This window comes from Macrosteles quadrilineatus, unplaced genomic scaffold, assembly GCF_028750875.1.
Source record: "Macrosteles quadrilineatus isolate MER2022 unplaced genomic scaffold, UCM_ALF_1.0 Scaffold_9__3_contigs__length_116548681, whole genome shotgun sequence".
NCBI classification, from domain to species: domain Eukaryota; kingdom Metazoa; phylum Arthropoda; class Insecta; order Hemiptera; family Cicadellidae; genus Macrosteles; species Macrosteles quadrilineatus.
The window spans coordinates 37,962,711-37,982,808 of record NW_026542602.1 but is presented as its reverse complement, the minus strand read 5'-3'; the positions used below and the strand labels follow the sequence as shown (position 1 = coordinate 37,982,808).

The 20,098-nt window shown below is 35.8% G+C and overlaps 1 protein-coding gene across 16 annotated transcripts in view; it reads right to left on the bottom strand.

The window, feature by feature from the left end:
* Positions 1 to 7,474: 7,474 nt before the first annotated feature.
* Positions 7,475 to 20,098, bottom strand: part of LOC129001969 (cytoplasmic dynein 1 intermediate chain-like) — a 57,076-nt gene continuing 44,452 nt past the window's right edge. For 10 of the 16 annotated variants that reach the window (XM_054429422.1, XM_054429426.1, XM_054429424.1 and 7 more), the window contains 9 exons: positions 18,756 to 18,932; positions 16,412 to 16,568; positions 14,916 to 15,170; positions 14,399 to 14,516; positions 13,801 to 14,032; positions 13,182 to 13,342; positions 8,707 to 8,895; positions 8,404 to 8,481; positions 7,475 to 7,731 (listed from right to left, as the gene is read on the bottom strand). In XM_054429422.1, coding sequence (XP_054285397.1) covers positions 7,582 to 7,731; positions 8,404 to 8,481; positions 8,707 to 8,895; positions 13,182 to 13,342; positions 13,801 to 14,032; positions 14,399 to 14,516; positions 14,916 to 15,170; positions 16,412 to 16,568; positions 18,756 to 18,932 — 1,517 coding nt within the window. In that variant the 3' untranslated portion in view covers positions 7,475 to 7,581. The remainder of the gene's footprint in view (positions 7,732 to 8,403; positions 8,482 to 8,706; positions 8,896 to 13,181; positions 13,343 to 13,800; positions 14,033 to 14,398; positions 14,517 to 14,915; positions 15,171 to 16,411; positions 16,569 to 18,755; positions 18,933 to 20,098) is intronic. The other 6 variants (XM_054429423.1, XM_054429427.1, XM_054429433.1 and 3 more) reach the window with 1 other exon arrangement.

The window sequence follows — 20,098 nt, the reverse complement described above, 5'->3', positions numbered from 1 at the left end:
ACTCGATGTTTCTTGGCGTCAGCGGTTTCTACGTTACCAGTAAATTTACTAAATAGATGAGGGAATTTTTCAGATATCCACATACCTTTCCTACCTAACACTGAATGAGATGCCCCAGAATCAAATAGAGCCTGAACTTCTTCACCAAATATGAACACTGATAGATATAATCTGGGATCGGGATTTCTTGTTTTAAACACATAATCTAGGCGGTTGTCGCTCTTACAATTAACATAGTCCTGATAATCTAGGCGGTTGTCGCTCTTACTAACATAGTCCTGATAATCTAGGCGTTTATCGCTCTTACAGTTAACATAGTCTTGAAAATTTTTATTTACAAATACACGGGAACCAAACCTTTTAACTACTTTGGCTCCCGTCGGAGCAAGTTTTTTGAATTACATCTCTGGCAGTCAGATTTCCTAATATTTGGAGTCCCACAACCATAACAATGAAGTTTCTTTGGTTTCTCACAATGCATAGATAAATGGCCTTCTTCATTACAGTTCCAACACTTCCTATCATATTTCCTAGGTTGATCGACTGAATTAACTGCCGAGACATATTGTGATGTTGGCTGTCGTCTATGACCTGTATACGCTAAGTCAGGTTCCAATACTAGATTAGGTCTTGGAGGGGGATGTTGGGTGGCTGAGCGTATGCGACCAAGTTCGGCCCTTCGAGCCAAATTGCGTAATTCTTCCAAGCTGTTTATGTTAAACATACATAGTTTGTCCTGCAGATAATTATTTAAGTTCTTCAGTATTTGAGATAATTGTTTTTCCTCTGATATCTTTTCAGTTAGGCGACTATACAATCCATCCATAGCTGCCAAATATAAGTCGATGTTTTCATGTTCGCCTTGAGTTCGGTTTAATATTTCTTTAAGGAGGAGATGGTCATAATCTGGATTCTGAAATACAGCTCGTAGTTCGGTTTTCATCTGTTGCCATGATTTTATACGTTGTCTGTTGGATCTATGCCACACCAATGCAGATCCAGAGAATAAGTCATCCAATCAACTGCTGACTCGAGAAGTTCTTTTTCGGATATGCCTCGTGAAATTCGTAACTCTTCCACTCGCTCTAAAAAGGATCCGATGCTCAGATTTTGACTTCCATCAAACTTCAAATTCCACTTGTATACAGGAACACTTTTCCGATAAAAATCACTTTCCCTCGATGACACTTTTTGATTCTCACTTTCAGATTGGACTAAGTTTTCTTCTTGTGCCTTCTTTGAAGACGATTCTGGTATCCTAAGTATTGGTACCTTCAAGGTAATGTTATCTTCAGTAGGTATCGGGAATTGAGGTTGCTCAGTGTGATATACATCAGGTGTCTTGCAGATTTTTTTCTCCAACTGTTCCTTCATTACTTTTATTTTTTCTATCAGGCTGCTCAACCTATTTTTGAATGTCTCATCCACATCTATGTCCCCTTTTATATCATCAATGAGTTGAAGTCTAGTCAACAGATGCGAGCTTCTAGCTTCCAGACGTAGATATTCATATGTTTTTGCCGATGAGTCGAAAGCATCAACTAATTCAACCAAGTCAGAATATTTCTCTTCACAATTTTCCAACTCTAATCCATGATCAAGTTTCTTGACTGCTTCATTGTCAATCGGTGTTTTATCTGAGTAAGCTAATTGTAGTCTTTTTCTCAGTTCATAGACATCACCATCTGTTGTAAGTCCCCTAACCTTAAGTTCATGTTGCACTTCATCCTTCCGCAGTTTATAACTCATCTTGAATATAACAACCTTGAATATATTTCAAATGGCAAACACTTGTTCAAACAAACTAAATCCAATATATTTGTTGTGAATAACAGGCTACTATTATATTATATAATACACATAGGTTCAATATAACTCTTCAGGATGACCGCAAAATATTCCAAGTTCTTTTGGTCTCAATAACAACAATAAAATCAAAATGAACAAGGTACCATTCCATACAAGACAACAGCAACAATTACCTAGGCTATATACAAAAGAATCTTCCAGCAATAAGCCAACATATCAAAATGTCCCAGCTTAGAACATAGTGTTAGCAAAAATCCTTAAAAATCAATAATCAATATAAATCCAAATAATATTCACAACGGCAACAATATGTATTTAATTTTTTTTTTCCAGTTCTAAAATGAACCAAGTTTTTTTTTTCCTTTAATTTCCTTCCAGTAAACTTGAAAATATTCCTACAACTTCTTCGCTTCAAAATCCAAATTAATGTTCCTTAATTCTTCCAAGTTCTCAGTAGGCTAATGTTTTCATATTATCAACATATCGGGTATAGTTCATCAAAATGGCAATAGGCCTACAATAAACAACAATCAAGATCCACAAGAGTAACAATAAATAGCAATCAAAAGTTTCATAAAATCAGAAGTCCAATAATAATCGTTGGGACTAAATAATAATCCGAGAAGCCAAAATTATTCTAAGAACTGGGCCGATAATATCCAAGAGCCAACACTAGCAAAAAAAATATTAAAAGCCTTTTTTTTTCCAACCAAAGCCCCACGTTCAGGGCGCCAATTATGTAGCCTCACTAGCTCGTTACAAATTTCCTGCAGTAAGATAATTCTGAACTTCTTGGTAGAGTAGGGGTGGGTCAAAATTTCTAACCTGAGCTCTAGAGTTCTAAGTGTGATGGAGAGAATATTCCATAACTTTTGAGAGGGCGCCACCTTGTTATAAGTTGCTTGGTGTATCAGTGGTAACAAGGAACCAATGGTAAGCAAGTATGATGGATGTTTGTTAATCTAAGACCAGGTTCCACAATGAAAACAATATTTTATCCTTCAATCCTATAATGTTGTCAAATTTCAATACCTACATCAATAACACTTCACATTTCTGAAGGAATACAACCACAAATAAGAAACCATGACTTAATCTAATAATAGTTCAGCTGAAACACAAATAATATACATCTAAATATTAAGGTAGGCTGGTTCAGCGATTTCGCTTCAAAAAATTCTTACACACAATCTAGTTCAGCGTTAACGCTTCAAAATATTCTAACAGATAATCAACCTTATACACAAAACATATATACCTGGTAGGCTAGTTCAGCGATTTCGCTTAAAAAAAATATTCTTACAGAAAATCAACCTTTAATATCTATACTCAATTAATTATCCCAAACAGAGCCTAAACTCAAGTAGGTAGCATGGTCAATATACTGAACTGTAAAATTATCTGAATAAGATTTGTTTTGTAGAAAGCGCTTTCAATATTTTCTTGTATTTTATTTTTTTATTTTTTTTTATTTATTTTTTTTTGTTTAAGAAGGGCCCTTATTTCTTTTCAAAATTGGAAAGATTACTTTACACAAATATACCTACTAGCTACAAGTTATCAAATACTATATACATAAAGACAAATTGTCATCAGGTTTGTCCGTTAACTATTTCTAAGTTAACCCTATCCTCAAATGGTGATTTTAACAGTATCCCACTAGGCTAGAGTAGCTTTGATCCAGGTCTTGCGGTAATGAATAGTGAAAGTTCCTTAAAAAGTCCAACCAACTTCTAAGATCCTTAAAGCTACACTCATCTGTCAGTTATACGGATGTGGAGGTCCCTCGTCGAACAATTCCGCAGTCCCGGTTAGGGTAGGTTAAGTCGAGTAGGTAAACCTCTTCAGCAGGGTCAAGATCGGTACAGTCATCAGCAGGGTGAGGCTCTGGGTCCAGACTAGCATCCTCCAAACCAGAAACCCTGCATATTCAAAAGTGTAATAATACTTGTTCCAAAATATTGATAAACAAACACAACTTTTAAAAATCACAATATTACACAAATATTCCTCAGTCAGTGTCAGTATCTCCAAACCAATCTTTTAAATTATGAAATCTCTAACATTCAGAGCATATTTTTAACTATTTGGTTGTTTACCGCAAACGACAATTAAATCACATGGTATTTTTAATACATTACTAGACAGCAAAAGAGTTCAGAATAAAATTATAACTTGAACTTTGAATGAGAGTGGTAACTGGAAATTGCTTTACAAATAGTCTGTGAAATATTATAAAGGAATCTAGAGTAATTCAGATGTACCAAATATTACTAAGAACCTTGAAAAATTGTCTCAGCCTAAATTCTTACATAACAAAATTATTTTCAGTACTGGCAAAATACATTTTGACTTCAAGTGATTACTGTTTTTACCAGAGCAACAATCTAACCTAAATTTTATTTCTCTCTTTCGCAAACAATAAATGACTTTTAAACCCTTTTGACATAAAATTACATACTTACAATTTCCACAGATTGAATATGAATGGGCTAGGCCTACATGAAACTTTACAAAATTACATCACATTTAAAAATTGAACACAAATAAATAAACTAAGAATTTACACTTGACATTGAAATCATTATGATTTGAAACTAGCCTAGCCTACATTAGTTTTTAAAGCATTTTCTAACCTCGTAAAATGTTTCAGCAAGGAAATTAATTCAATTTAGCACATGTTCGTATTGACAGGTTTTGACAAAGTTGTTCCCTAGTTACAGTAGTTTCACAAGTTGGAATAATGGTTAAGACTTCATAGATATTTTACCAAAGCTTTTCAAGGTTGAAACAATAAATTTTTACAAACATTCTACTATGATACAATACATTATAAAATCGAAATAACTGTTTTTAAAGATGAAAACCATTAAATCATTCCTGAACAAACACAACAGGTTTTTCTTTCATGAACTAAGATTTCATTTTCAAAACTTGAGAGAGAAAATATTGTTTTTCTGAGTTTTAGGTTACGTTCTGAATTTTGACTAGGTTTAAGTTAAAAGTTTCCTTCAACAAAATTAAAAATCCATCATACTGCTTACCATGCTTCCATATAATCCGTAGACATACGTAGAAAGAATGGGTCTTGTAGTCGAGTCAGCGATGTCGCTCCTCAAGTAGTTCTGGCTGTTCTGAGGCAGAGTTATCGTGGAAAAATACTGGCGTAACGTTCGACAAACTTCGACAGGATAGTCAGACGGAATGCAAGGCTCAGCTGATAACAATAGGTTGGAGCGCGCATCCAACAATAGAGAGAGATATAGTTGTCCGGTGGCCAGCCGTACAACACTCACAGCCTTTAAAATATTCTATCTGTCTGTCTAAATGTTACAAGTTTTGCAGTGATTGTGCCAAGAACAGAAAGAGGCGATCCTCCAGCCGCACTTAAAGTTCTCTGGGTAGGCTGGACTGCAATTTTTTTGCTTAGCTTTATGTTGGATGGTATTACTGTCACGTCAGCTCCTGTGTCGATTTTGAACTTGACAGTGTCTTCATTAAGTCTTACATTTATTGTCCAGGGATCATTTTTTGTTTTACTAGAATACACACACCCAATGAATTTTTTCGATGGGTCTGGTTCATTAGCGATTTGGGTAAAGTCATCTGAACGATCCAAGTCTATTTCTCGAACATTGTTTTGAAGACAACAGTGTGAAAAGTGGCCATTTCGCTTGCACCTAGAACATTTGCGATCTTTTGCTGGACACAGACCTCTTCGATGAGAAGGGGTTGAACCACACCAAATACAAGAGTTGGGATAGCTCTTGACATTTGAGCTTGAATACGTTAATCTCCCTTGATCCCTATTTTCTCTTTTGGATGAATGTATTGCATTATCATATCTAGCACGTTGATTTTTATTTACAGCTTCGATTGATGGGAGGGTCAATTCTTCTTTTTGTCGTTTCAATTCTTCTGATTTGCGAAGTGAAGTTATTGCAGATTCCAATGTAACTTTATTTTCTAATTGTAGTTTATCACTCAAATCTTGATCACGCATACCAATAATAATGACCATTAATAACATTTCATCTTCAAGCGTTCCCCATTCACAGGTACGAGCAAGATAATATAAATCTGTCACAAAATCTTCTGCAGTTTCTGTTAGTCCTTGTTTTCTACGTAGAAATTTGGCTCTTTCATAAATAATATTCTTCTTTGGATTGAAGTGCCCATCAAATTTGTCCATGACTGTTTTATACTTTGTTTCTTCGTTGGTCATTTTGAAGGATGAGAATATTTCTTCTGATTTTGGGCCCATTGCATATATGAGTGTACTCACTTGTTTTTCTTCAGATGATTGATCCAAATCACTAATTGTTCTAAATCTTTCGAAACGTTTTTTCCATGGTGACCATTCCGCTGGTTGGAAGGAAAAAGGTTCAGGCATTCTTACTTGTGTATGAGCCATGATAAACTTTTTTGATAATGGTAGATACCACAAAAGTTGTTGATATGTTTGTATAGGTAAAAAAGTTAAATTTCAGTGTCAGTATATTAATTAATACATAAATAGTTGAAACAACCAAAGCCTTTGGTTACCCCAAACTATGCAAATACCGACTGCGCCATGTATTAAACCCATTAAATCAGAATTGATCATGATAGAATAATCTAGGTAAAAGTATTTTATTAGTATCAATCAACTCCAAGTAAACAAAAACAATTAACACATGATAATAAACTAAAATGAAATGACAATAGTCAGTAGAGCCAACCATTACAAATTTGAACAGATGGTGTTTTTGGCCTCTAGGGAACTCAAAACAAAAAAGTAAATCGGTCCCGGGTCCAGGTCTTACCATGAGTACTAACGATAATGGATTATTCCCTATATGGGAAATTCGCTAATACAATGCCACAAATTTAGCTCAAAAGAATTGACACTAGTGCTCAGTGTCGCCAACATGAACTAGACACAAAAACAAGCTTCAGAAATTAGAAAATTTAATATTTTGACAGACAAAAATGGGAAAACCAATTACCACCCCATAAAACCCTGTTTCCATAGTCTGATCATGCTGGGTAACAAACTCGGTGGAACCAAATTTATTCAAAATCGGATAATTTTGTTGTCATAAGAAGTTGTCAAGCTTCAGTTGAGTTTTGTTATGTATACATATGAATCTGAATGGATGGTGTTTTTGGCCTCCTGGGACCTCAAAACAAAAAAGTGGATTGAAGTGGATTGGTCCCTGGTCTAGGTATTTCCATGAGCATGAGACCTACTTTAATAGCTTATTCCCTAAGCGATTTTCCCTAAAATGAGATGGGGTGTGTGTGTGTACAATGTCATTCAATATGAGCCACACACCAATGCAGCAGCCTTGTATTAGAGGAGGATGAGGTAAAAGGAAGGGGTAGCAAAGCCTGTCTGTCACACCTTTAAGTAAAACCCTTCAGCTACCTCCAACTTCTTTCAACACTAAACAGCTGTCCTAAAGCCGCGTTTACACGAGGCCAGTAGAGCAGGTGACGGGGCAGGTTACTAAGTTACCTGAGGTAATCTGCCCCGTCAATTGGCCTCGTATAAACGCGGCTTAAGGTCGTAAGTTATATTTCTATTCCTGAACATGCAACGGAATCAAACCTTTTCAATAGATATATGGTATTGTTGCAGATCTACACTAAATTTTAGTGCAGTAAAAATACACAGTTTTATATGTATTATTTTATTGTAACAAAGCGATAATTCATAAAAACATAAATAAATTACAATGAGGCATAGGGTGAGTGACTTAATTATAACTAATAACTATAGTGAAAGCTTTATCTTGACACAATTGAAGACAGGCTGTTGGGAGCAGAAGTACTAAGAGTGGCCATCTTATCCATTTCTTCATCAGCCTGGTTATTCTTCAGTTCCTGCAGAGTTCCGAGCATCTTGTTCCAATCGTCCATTCTTGGCTGGGCGAGTTGCTGTAAAAATTAAAAACTTAATTAGTCAGGGTACAATTTTGTAACAATAGAGCTGAAATCATAGCATTGTGTGCCTAAACTTCTACAGTACTACAGAACTCTTAGCAGCAGCACACACAACAAAAATTCGGATTTTGATAAAGATACTTAGCTTTAATTCAGTATAAAAAAACTAAAATTATGATTGATTATCTCTGTTTCATATCCAACTGTATAATACTAGGAGATGGCCATTTATAGTGATCGTAATAAAGCAACCTCATTGGTAAACCTTCAGGATCTGGAACCTGATCCCATCCCCTCTCCAAGTAAAACTTTACAAGAAATGTTGTATTTAACACCTGAATACCTACCACTATCTTCAAAGTATCAAATATTGAGACCAAAAATTTGAATGTGATAGTTAAGATAGTTTTAAGCCAGATAGTTTTATGCAGTGGGGACTGGAAGATGTTGTGTTTGGAAGGTACCAAACATGGTCAAATAAACAAATTTGCCCACTGTCAAAATAGTTTATTAAGTCGAATCAGTGACATGTTTTAGATTATTAAGAAAATTTTTTTACGTTATAACATTCCCCATTCAAATAAAATCATTTCCATCACAATTGTATACACATCCAGGGGAACCTTGAGTGACAAATACTTGAGGAAATTATCAAATCGTACTCACCTCACCCACGTCGTACAGCCAGATGCGACCAGCGTCGTCTCCACACGTTACATGGTTGCCATTGGGAGTCCATGATACCTAGACAAAAACACATCTACATACCTAAAGGTGTTTGATAACTAGAAATATCCAACGTCATATTGAACGTTAAAAACTCTGAACTAGAAGTAGGCTAACTGTAATCAGCTGGTGTTCAGTAAAATTCATTATTGTATAGTAGTACGTAATCAAATCCCATTCGATTAAGCAGGCAGCAAACAGCTGTTTTCCGGACTAAATCCTTGGGTGGGAGGTCCAGTTTACCTGATTGAGCGCAGGGCTACCCTCGACGATGGCCGTAGCTGTAGGCACCTCTGTGTCTGTGTTGAGGTTCCACAGGTCCAGTCGTCCGGTACCATCCACGGCAGCAAACAACGCAGGGTGTGTGGGGGACCAAGCCACGTCATACACATAGTCACTGTTGTCTTCAAACGAGTACAGAGGCTTGTTCTCCTACAGACAAAACCAGTTATTCCATTCCCACCGACAGAGTACGCAGATCACCACACAAACTCATTGTAAACACTATGGCATGTCTTTGGGAAGTATAGTAAGCTAGAGTTTGTCCATATAGATGGGATACGTATTTCAGTATCTAGAAGTTAATGGTAAACCTTTTACATTGTCACTAGGACTAAACATGAGATGAACCATTTAAAACACATAAAACACGACACATTGTATGAAACATTTAACACTTAGTAGGCCTACTATTTACCAGTCTCGGTACGGAGGCAGACCTTTAAATGTTTTTTGACAAGTCTACAATGGACTAAACGTTCTTGAAGGACGACTTGACAATGCCTATGTATAGGCAAAACATGTGGTGGGTTTGACCATACATTTATTGAACTGTGGACGTAAAGGTATGTACCTTAAATATTAGTCTAATCAACACTTCAGGGGCTACACAATGAATTTTAATTATTATTACAGTATTAGGGCACATTCTACTTTGGTGTAGACCAAGTACCGATTCAAGTATTATTAAACCTTGTTAAATTATTTTGTTATATTCGCGCGGTATTAAATTCCAAATTCGATCTCAACATATATTTCGAGTGGCTGTGATGATAACTTGTTAAAGGTAAGCTAATATAGTTAGTAACAATGTTGTAATTATATTCAGAGTCTGATCCAATAAACTCGAAACGACAATTAATTAACGAATACCTTAGAATCCTGGACTATTTCATTGTAGGCTAGGCTATCTGGTCAAATTTTAGGGTGTAATTGAATTTCAGGTGAGACGACTATTACGTATTATTTCCCTAAGTCCCAATTTTAAAATCTAATTTTGTTTCTCACCTGAAATTTCATCATAAGGTGAAGTTAAAAAAAAACAGCTGATACAGATTATTTTTACTGTTATAATTTTGATTCACGTGTAAACAAAAATAACTGTATTGGTAATTTTGGACTAAACATTTTAAAGAATAAGGTAAACGCACCAGTAGCTGACAGTATAAGAAACTATACGCACTTAATAATCCGTGGTTTTGAATAAATAGGAACTAAAGAGATATTACGGATTTTATGTGATTCTAAATTTAGTGTAGTTTTCAAATTTGTCATACAAAAAGGGTTTTTTAAATATATTTTATAACATTTTTAAACTTAATTCAACCTTTGTACGTGTTCCAGTGGCTGACAGTGAAAAAAGTGCTTGTACCAGTAGCTGACTGTCAGTTGTCCCAGTAGCTGACACTGGAACTATACATGTACTAGCTGCTAAACCTAAGGGTTTTATAATTTATAAGACGAATAAAATCTAACTTAATAATTAAATTATAAAATCATGTAAAACGTTATTAAGAAAATTTATTTTACATATTTTAAAATAAAAAATATTTACATTAAATATATATATATATTTTTTATTTATATTTAAAAAATATATACATTTTTTTAGATAATTTGGCTTATTAATTAAAAAGTTAAAATCATTTTATAAAAATGTGAGATCACATACATTATAAATAGCATGCAAATTTCGATGGGTAAAACAAATTTAATATTGTGCAAGTAGCAAATATCCCCTGTCAGCTATTGGAACTTGTATGGCTTTTGTGTACCAAAGCCTGACATTGATATAATTTTTAATCCAAAACCCCTGACACCCCAATTTTATCATGAAATTGTCAACAAAGGTATGATTGATAAAAATAATGAGCCTAATCATTAATACTATTTAAGAAATTTAGCGAAATGACAAAAAACCAAACTTACCTTCTTAACAATTTTATTAAGGGAATCGACTAAATATGATGTGTACAGACAGGGTCGCTTTCAAACCACCACCATTCAGCGAGTATGGGCTAAATTTCACTGATTTTTTTGTAAACGAATCAAGAATAAACATATGTTCTTCTAACAATGCAATCATGTGTAAATATTTTTAATATACCACATTATAATGTTAAGAAACTCAAACTGTCAGCTTCTGGAGCACTGTCAGCTACTGGTGCATTTACCTTAGTTATATTCTCGGTTAAATACTGGCTGAGATATAAAGGATGTCTCAACAAAAACACATGCATATAGTGCTTTATACATGTATAGTAAAACCTGACTTATATATAGAAATTTTGGAATTGTAAATAACATTTATTTCTGTCAAGGCCAAAGCTTCCAGTTTTTGTAGCAAGAGTGAAGTGGTCAGTATGGTGTCAAGCAGGCTGTGTCAATAAATGCAATGACAAAATGCAATGAAAATTCCAAATTTTCTAGTTAAAAATTCAAAAATTCTCCATGTTGGTAATTTTTTTAATACACTTGATGATGTTACAGGGCTAATGGAATGCCACCAATTAAGTACACTTAGTTATAGGTAGTGATGGGCCGATTCCGATTCTCGATTCCAAAATACTCTCGATTCCGCCGGAATCGAATCGAGCATTCGATTCGAATCTCCGTGGGTTTGGGATCGATTCCAACTGTCTTCGATTCTTTCATAAAATTGGTTAAAATCAGCCACAAACGTCATATAAAGCAACAAAGAAACCAAATAAATTCAGATTGCTAATGATTTGCTTGCAACTCTGAGCAAACAACAAGTTCTGGTCGTATCGTCACTAAGTCAGCGAGACTAGAGCGAGCGTATTGCAAATGAAATAATAGATGCGAACTCAATACAGAGGCTTAGTACAATGAGAAACAGTTAACCGATGGGAATTGGAGATTCGGGCAAACTGGACTGGAGCGAGTAAGCATTGCGTCACAGCTCACAAGACATACAAGGAAAGGATGAGCATCGATTTAGATCAACCAGCGGTACCAAGGCTACTAACCACGAATACTAGAAAAGTAGAAAAATACTGGTATGGATCATAAACATAAACAAATGACATTTTTGGCCCGAAAATAAACATTATTTCACATTGCTTAAATGGAACTGCCAAACCCAAAACATATGTTCAATGCTATTCGTATAGGATTCGGGCCAACGACGTCATTTGTTTATGTTCATGATCCATACCGGTATTTTTCTAGTATTTGTGCTAGGCCTACTAACTGAAGCATTGCATCGGTACAACGATGTTATCAGTAACCGATAACATCGTTGTGAAAAAATCGATGTTTTTGGCCTTTGGGACTAAGACATAGATTTTTTTCTTCAATTTTTCGTCTGGTCTCTGTACTCTCCAGTAACGGAAAGCATCGATATCTCAATATACTTGGTCAAAAACATCGATGTGAAAAACAACGAAAATCGATAGAAAAAATCGGTGATGCGAAAACATCGACTATCGATGCTCATCCCTAAACAGAGCCGACTGCTGAGTTACCATTCATTACCAAAGTCTAACAAAACACTTCTATTCGTATTCGTCGGTCCGTCGGTCCCGAAACGTCACTACTGAACGAGACTAGAGCGATCGTCCTTTTTATTTAGCCTAAAAGCGACTTGGGAATATAATTTTGTACAGTGAATTGGAAGGTTTTAACAACCTATAAATGTTAAACAACCGTTTAAACTTGTAGGCCTATAAGCTCTAGGCCTATATTTAAAAGTAAAAGTCATTGTTAAAAATGTTTGAAAAAATGTGCTGTAGGTTTAATTTTACGGTTTACGTTCATTCGTTTTCTTTCACTGTTATTGTATTATTATTATTATTGTGTTTATCCTCATTAAAATTGTGTGTTTCGTTCTAATAATGTTTGGGTTTTAATAATTAATTTCTAAAAACCTTTAAAATTATTTTTAAAATCAGTTTTGTTCACGTTGAGTGGTAATTGTAAACTTGTAGGCCTATAAGCTCTAGGCCTATATTTAAAAGTAAAAGTCATTGTTAAAAATGTTTGAAAAAATGTGCTGTAGGTTTAATTTTACGGTTTACGTTCATTCGTTTTCTTTCACTGTTATTGTATTATTATTATTATTATTGTGTTTATCCTCATTAAAATTGTGTGTTTCGTTCTAATAATGTTTGGGTTTTATTTAATAATTAATTTATAAAAACCTTTTTGTCATCCTGAACCATGGTATTCGGAATCGAACCCGGAATCGAGAATCGGAATCGGAATCGAATAATTTTGGAATCGACCCATCACTAGTTATAGGCTATTGGGCATAACTCCAGTTTCCAATAGCAGTAAAATTTCTCCCCATCAAATATGAAGGTCTCTTCAATTTCAAGTGAAATAGTTTCTTGACCTAGATGCTGTTTGTCATTGATGATGCTATCTAACAAAAGGTGAACATTAGATATACTCTACCTACATCGACATTGCAATACCTTAAGATTCCATAGTTTGACAGTCCAGTCGAAGGAGGAGGTGAGGAAGAGATGTGAGAAGTCTATTCCCTCCTGTACCCTGTGGGCATCAATACCAGTGACACAGGCTTGGTGACCTTCGTAGGTTTCAGTCACTCCTGCCTTGCTGCCGTGTCTACACGCTGCGGGCAGACAAACACGGATCTAATACTATTATTAAAGCTACTAATACTACAATTAATTATATTTTTAATGCAACCATAAAGACAGGTTTAGTTTATATTTTTTGTCAACTAGAGCACACTAGCCGTTTTGCTATTTTTGTCCAACTTTTATGTGGTATATCTACTAAACATGATGAGTCTCAGTGATCAAACATGTACATCATATACGATCAATATACTCATATAATCATATGAATCTACTTAAAGATCTATCATACTTGATAAGTTATTTAATATTTAGTAAATTACTATCATCTCTATATCGTGGTTTTCACACAAACAAAAATGGCCACAAAAAATATTGAGAGGAAATAAGTTTTTAAATACTTGCATGACATTTATACTCGTAGGATACAGTTAACATTTTATAAAAAAATCATTCAAATTAAGAATCTGGAAAGTTTAGTTCTGTTCACCTGAATACACAGCGCCTTCCTCACTGCCGATGACAAAGTTGTTGACCTCGTTGTGAGGGAAGGCGAGACACCACGCGGCAATAGCCTTGCTCTGTCTGTGCTGCAGCTCCAGCGTCTCTTGCGGCTGAGACAACATGTCCAGTGACCAGGAGCACAACCGACCGTCTGTAGACACTGAGATGAGGTTGTGTGCGTTCTGTGTCCCCACCACTGACAGACAGTACACTGGGTGCTGTAAATGTAGGGGTAATTCAGTTACTTTATATCTAAATGGACCAACTCTGTAGCTTATTTGGTAAAAGAACATACAAGGTGGCCTCTGAAATTGTGAAAAAAATCAAGCTCCTAAATTTTCCCGGGAGCAAAATCTGGCTTTCCCTAAATACTCTCTAATTGTGGCCTGGTTCGACCTTGAAATATATAACTTGGATGTTGAAATTTTCTCAGATAACAACATATTTTTCACCATTTGATGGTTTCTAAACAACAGTATTTATTTAGTGTCAAATCTATCAAAAATGTATTCAATTATGCGGTTTCCATAACCCTGCTAGCCTGATGCTTACGTCATTAGTTCACTCTTGCGTAAGTTTCCTACCGTATGTGCTGTGGCTGATAGCGGTGTGCGCTGAATAGGTGTCCTCTTCTGCACTCGGTTGTCCCAGAGAACTATTTGTCCAGAGAATGTGCCTCCCAGTATGAGATTAGGGTGGAATCTGAAAGCAAGAAGCGTTAAAATATCAAATTAGTTTTTTATGATTATCAAAAAATCTTTTGTATAAAAATGTTGTAACTGTAAAAAACTAATTATTACCTAAATTCTTTTTGTACAAGATGTTTTGTGTGAAATGAAAGTTTAAGATAGTAAAATTGTTTATCTGAAATGTTTCAAAAGAATCAAAATTGTTAATGATTTAAGGATCTTTAGTTGCACAACTTTGCATTATACACAAATAAAACTGTTTCACTTTGATACTAATAGAATTTCCAGCCAAGGAACTAATTTTAAGATTGAAAAACAGACCAAGCTGACAAAGTAGCTTAGGTTCAAAACCTGCCAATCACAAATGGATTTTACTCATGTCTGAAACTGGTGGTCCGCATCACTAATTTACCTGGCAAATGTGGCGCTCATGACGGCAGACTGACAGTGGAATATAAACTCGGGTGTGGTCTTCTTGAACTTGGTGTTCCACACAAGACACACGCCATCAGGGTCGTGGGGACTCTCAGCATTTGTGTGGTAACTGGCCAACAGCAGCTCAGGGTGCTGCGGCGACCAGTCCAGGGACGTGACACAGCGGTTGCGCGACCATCGCTCGTCAGAGAAACACCGCGACTGTGACAGTCTACAGCCCGACTTCTCATCACTGTAACAAACGATGGACGAGTAAATTAGATCAAAACATACTATACTACTTATGAATTGTTTGTTTGTTAAGTATATAATCAGTTGATTACCTTCATAAATCTTATATATTTTATTAAAACGTGAGGTTTTTTTTTATTTCCCTATTCTGAATCAACCGCTTGACGGATTTTCATTATTTTTGCGTTGAAAGAAAGATATGCTAACTTTTAAAGTAAGGGAATGTCGAAGCCATAATTTTAGTTTAGAGTTAAAGTTTTTTTGAGTTTAGGTTTTAATTTTTTTTACCTAGCAGCTGACACAGTTTTAAGTCCTTTCAGTACGGGTTTAATTAACAGCTGGTTTCAAACTGTCATTGAAATCTTCATGGATAGGCTTCTGTAGTCGTCACTTATATTTACACAATCTTAGTCTTCGGGGTTTGACCGCAATGACTGCATTACTTAGCTATATACAGAAACTACCGATGTTTTGGACACATTACAGTCGGCCATCAGTTCACAAAATTCGACTGAAATGGGTGGGCTGGGTTTGTAGGTTAATAAAATATACACCCGCTTGGTGATGGTGGGGGCATTCTTTGAACTTTCCACTCCGTTCTAACTCCACTTGGCTGCAGCCTGTTATCACTTTTTTTGTTTAAATTGCTCTTGTTAATTGATTTCTTTGATTTTTTCATTCAAGAGTAACCGAGTTTTATTTGGATTTTTCTTATGGACAATAGACGTTAATATGATTAAATATTGCAAAAAGAATCAAAAGCCTTTTTGGCTAATGAAAAACCATTTTTTTTTAATCAAATCCCATTTTACCATAGTAAAATTTCTTTTTAAAAGGAATTTGCTTGGAGAAAAGTCTCTTTTTGTACTCATGGATAGAGGATCTAGTTGCATCGCATCTGCTGAACAGCATGCACCAGCCTGTCTTGAATCAGTGTGGTCAGTCTAGAGTCTTTCAAAGTTCATTGCTTGTGTTTTGGTTTGTGATAACAAAGACATTTATCAGATTTAAACTCTTTAATGTGATGCCCGATTTGATAATGTGTCATATGATCCAAAATTAGTAATCCTTTGATTACTTGATAGGACTGGACAAGGCACATTAACCTTTAGATATTTTGATTTCTCAATTTTGATGAAAAGAATATTTATGTAAAAAATCTCAATCCCTAATTCAGTGCCTAGCGGCAGACATTTCAAATTCACACACAACTACAACCAACATCCTAAATTCCTAACTCACCCAGTGTCCTCGCGGTCAGCACCGCCAGTGTAGTCTGTGTAGATGTCGTGGTCCTCGGCTAAAGCTCTCTCTACGATGGGTGCTGTGTGGTACACAAACCTCTGGAACTCCTCCGACAACACTATCATCAGCTTCTCCTCCTCGCTCAGCTCTCTCACTGTTATTCACAAAACACAAATCTAACAATCTTTCGGTGTGTTTAAACAGAGGGGCTAAACAACTGGAAAAAATTTCACCCATATTTTTCCCAGTCGCCAAGTGTACCTTAATTGAAATTCATTTCCATTCTTCTAGCTCCTGAGCTGTTTATTCAATATGATAAATAGGTTACATACCTTATAAATCCGACAAACAGCGCAATTTTACAAAAGGGTTGTTTACATGTTTTGGCTTATACCCACCACTGTTAAAACATCAAACTGTGGTGTTTTGAAAATGGCGGACACAAGCCGAAACATGTAAACAAAATTGAGCTGTTTGTTGGATTTATAAGGTATGTAACCTACTTATCATATTGTACCTTACTGCATATGTTCAGGTAATGTCGGGCCAACAGTTGGCTCGAGGGATCAGTTCGGGCTCAAAATAATAATCAGGCCAAGCTCAGGTCAAGTTGACAGAACGGGTGTTCATGGTTATGCCGTGACTACAGAAAATGTTCACGATTTTGTAGGCACTGCAGATGATATTTAAGATGTTTTAACAATCGGGTCTTTCATGCGCTAATGGAGTTTCATGAGCATTAACACAAGCAAGTACAGTACGTGGCTGGGTGTTAAAACTTTATAAATTGTCTTAAATCCATATTAAAACGAAATGACACTATAATAAGTTTTACCCGTAATTGTCGGTTTGTGGCCACCCTGTTTAAGTTAAAGAAATTACAAATATTGTTCATACCTGTTTATGAACCTAATAAGCGTTGGGTCTAGACTCGACTGTATACTTTATAATGTTTTACAAATAACAGCCTCTTCAGCAGAAGATGACTACAGAAAAACTATGTTCTTGTACTACCTGATGGCAACAATTTGGGACCAAAACTATTTAAAGAATACCATAATAGCCAGAATAGCATAAGCAGATACCTTCACTGTTCTCAATAAACTTTCACCACTATATCCAGTGCGGTTAATGGATAGTTTACCTCAATGCTGCGAATATTTGAGGGCTATCCAGAAAGTGACAGATGTTCTAGCATGTTGGCAATAGGCGGGGCAATGGTAGGCCTAGTCTTGCATCTGATGAGTTTGTGGTGAAAAGAAATTCTATGAATACATCCCTGAAACTCTCGTAAAGTTTTTCTCAAATTTCACGGAGTTTAGTTAACAGTGGTTGGTAAACTTGGATACAACAAATTTGCTTCCACGTGGGTTCCAAAATTCCTAACGGAAGACCAAAAAAAGAAAGAGTTGCTCGGAAGACCAAAAAAAGAAAGAGTTGCTGCATTACAGACATTTCTGGAAGAGTATGAAAAATTGGAAACCACGATGTAATTGTATTGTATCTGGTGACGAGACTTGGGTAAAGCCCATTAACTGTGAAACAAAAAGACAGTTAATGGAATGGGGTCACACACAATCCCCCAAGAAACCAATAAAGTGTTTGCAGACACTATCAGCAAGAACTAATACTGCAGCTACTATGTTTTAGGATGTTCAGAGAGTGATTTTTGTAGATTTTCTTGAGCGTGGCCAAACAATCAACTCAGTGACGTATTGCAAAACACTCTGAAAGTTAAGACGTGCGATCCAAAACAAGGGTTGTGGAAAACTAGAAATTTTTTTTCGCAACAATGCCTGTCTACACACTGCCAATCGAAACAAAGAGCTATTGGATGGTTTTGGATGGGAAGTTTTCAATCATACGCTGTAGGATTTGGCGCCTAGCATCTGATCTGTTCCCAGCGATGAAGACGTGGCTCACTAGACAACTCTTTGACACTGGCGCTACTCTATGTCGGTGTAACCCAGTGGTTGAACTCGAAAGTGGCAGATTTCTCGAAACAGGGCATTGAAAAGCTTGTACCATGTTACGACAAACGTCTTAATTTAAATGGGGATAAAAAATAGCCTCAAAGTTTAACTTCTAAATGTACATAGTAAAACTTATTTTTTACATTGATTTATTTACAAACGTCTGTTACTTTCTGAATAACCCTCGTACCATTTAATAATCAGGGTAGCAATATTTTTGTCTGCGCACAGACATCCATCTGGTGTTGACCTTTACAGCTAAATCAACGAGACATAGCTGTGTTTAACAGATTCAGCATGTAATCTGCTTCACCTAATCTATGCTGCAGTTTAACATGCAGGGAACGTTACAGTAAGCAGATACTCACCAGTCTTGGGTGGGTCCTTCTTGGCTTCCTGTTCGACCTTGGTGATGGCTGGCTCTGTCTCCTTCACCTGAGGTAGTCCGTGGGGCAGAATCCCTGGCGGCAGCTTGCTGTGGAACCCATCCAGATGCGGCAGAGAGCTCTCCTCGTCTTCCGCTTGTGGTTCGTCATACGTCAAAACTGTTGGTGAATAAGTTGGCCCCACCCAGGTTGACCTTAGCCTAACCCTCACTGATAGTAACCTAACAAATCCTAAATGCTTTACCTAAAATCCTACTACAACCTCGCGATGCCTTATCCTTAGCCTAGAATCCAAATAGTTCCCTTTTACACTAGGCCAGCTTAAAATAATCTTCCTTCGCCTACCTTAAGCCAGATAAAGAGACACATAATCTCCTTTTAATCTAGCTTTGCATTACTATTTTCTTGATTATCCAAACAAACCCTCAAATAATATTTTTGGCTTGAATCCAAATATTTACATTTTCCCCTTTGCTCCTTTACTTTTTTACTTTTACTTTTTTTCTTAACCTTTTTTCCCCTTTACTCTCACTTATCTTGACAGAAATCCTACAGTTAATAAGAACCATAATCTCCCAACTACACTTTAAAAAGTAAGGATTTTCTGTGACATCCTTTAAAAAAACTTCCTTTACCTAATTACCCTTATCAAATACTTGAAGGGGGAATACTAAGACGTCACATAATTCACCTTTACAATGTATACTTGCAGGTCGTTGTATAATCTTCTTTTATTCTTTATTATCCCTGAGAAACCTTTAAACATCTTTTTTAAACAGTTGCCCGATCTAACAAGTCATCATACAATCTATTAAATCATTTCTTGTACCAACAAACCCTAACATATCCATTGCTTACTTGTCTTTAACCTTACTAACTTTACTAGTACATAAAATATACCGCTTTCTCCTTATAAAGAATTGTTACTGAAACTATACTGCCAATCAAAAATTACCATATTATTGCTGCAATCGTATTAACACATCTTTTCACATGCTGCAGATTAATGGTAGTTTTCGCTACGATCACGTAAAGATTGTCTTTACGACACAAGCTGATAAGTTGGCCTTGGAAGCATTAAAATTAAAAATTTACTTCTTTTCTCTCAATCCTCCCCATTGGTCCGTTGCTTTACCACACTAGTGCTAAACAAGAGGTAAAGTGAATCTTTTCAATTCTAAAAATTAAATTTAAAGGCTAGTTTTAAAAAATGGTTGTAGGATAAAGTATTTTTAGTTTTGAAAAATTATTTTTGTTTGAAAATATTGCCTAAATGCAATTAACAGCAGTTTTGGCAGAATATAAACCACCATTCCTGTACCTAG